This window comes from Miscanthus floridulus, chromosome 8 (assembly GCF_019320115.1).
Source record: "Miscanthus floridulus cultivar M001 chromosome 8, ASM1932011v1, whole genome shotgun sequence".
NCBI lineage: Eukaryota > Viridiplantae > Streptophyta > Magnoliopsida > Poales > Poaceae > Miscanthus > Miscanthus floridulus.
Window position 1 is genome coordinate 150,188,594 of NC_089587.1, and position 1,108 is coordinate 150,189,701.

The window sequence follows — 1,108 nt, forward strand, 5'->3', positions numbered from 1 at the left end:
AGCACCAGCTCTCATCGCAACTAGCGGCGGCCGCTCCACAGCTCCTACACCGGGCGATGGTAGTTCTAGCTCCAACGGCACCCTCGAGCGCTACAAAGCACGGTGGGTCGTCTGGGGGTTCACCCAGCGCACCGACGTCGATTTCGGGGAGACCTTCACTCCGGTTGTAAAACCTACTACCATCCGAACTGTGCTCACGATCGCTGCCTCTCGTCGGTGGCCTACTCGGCAACTCGATGTCTCCAACACGTTCCTTCACGGCAATCTCTAGGAGCACGTTCTCTGTCAGCAACCTCCAGGCTTCGTCGACGTGGCATGACCGAACGTAGTCTGCCTCCTCGACAAGTCACTCTATGGTGTTCGGCAAGCACCATGGGCGTGGTTCACCAGCTTTGCCACGTTCATCGTCAGCATCGGCTTCACGCTGACGTGGTCCGATTCATCCCTATTCGTTCTCCGCCGCAGCAACGACATTGCCTATCTTCTCCTCTACGTCGACGACATCGTGCTCACCAGATCGAGCACGACGCTGCTGTAGCAGATCGTTGAATGCCTTCGTCGGGAGTTCGTAGTCAAAGACCTCGTCGAGCTTAGCTTCTTCCTCGGGATCGATGTCAAGCGCAATGCCACCAGCTTCTACCGGTCCCAGCAACGCTACGCCGAGGACATCCTGGAGCGCGCCGGAATGGCCAACTGCAAGCCTGTGATGATCCCAATCGATACTAAAGGGAAATTGTCCGCTGATGATGGCACCAAGGTTAACGATGCCAAGTCCTATCGAAGCTTGGCTAGAGCTCTGCAGTACCTGATGGTCACGTACGCGTTTGCGGTGCAGCAGACGTGTCTCCACATGCACGATCCGTGCGGACTGCATCAGGCATTGCTCAAGCGCATCCTCCGGTACGTTCGTGGTACTACGCATCTGGGACTTCACCTCTGTGCCTCAACGGAGCTCTTGGTCACCGCATACTCCGACGCCGACTGGGCGGGCTGCCTGGATACAAGGCAATCTATGTCCGGGTTCTGCGACTTCTTGGGGGACGCTCTGGTGTCGTGGTCCTCCAAGCGGCAGCCGACCGTCTCCCGTTCTAGTGCGGAGGCGGAGTAG

At 58.1% G+C, this 1,108-nt stretch overlaps 1 protein-coding gene across 1 annotated transcript; it reads left to right on the plus strand.

Annotated features, from left to right (window-relative positions):
• The first annotated feature begins 685 nt into the window (after nucleotides 1-685).
• On the plus strand, nucleotides 686-1,108 carry LOC136470007 (uncharacterized mitochondrial protein AtMg00810-like). The gene has a single exon (XM_066467988.1). The coding sequence runs from the start codon at nucleotides 686-688 to the stop codon at nucleotides 1,106-1,108; it is 423 nt and encodes a 140-aa protein (XP_066324085.1).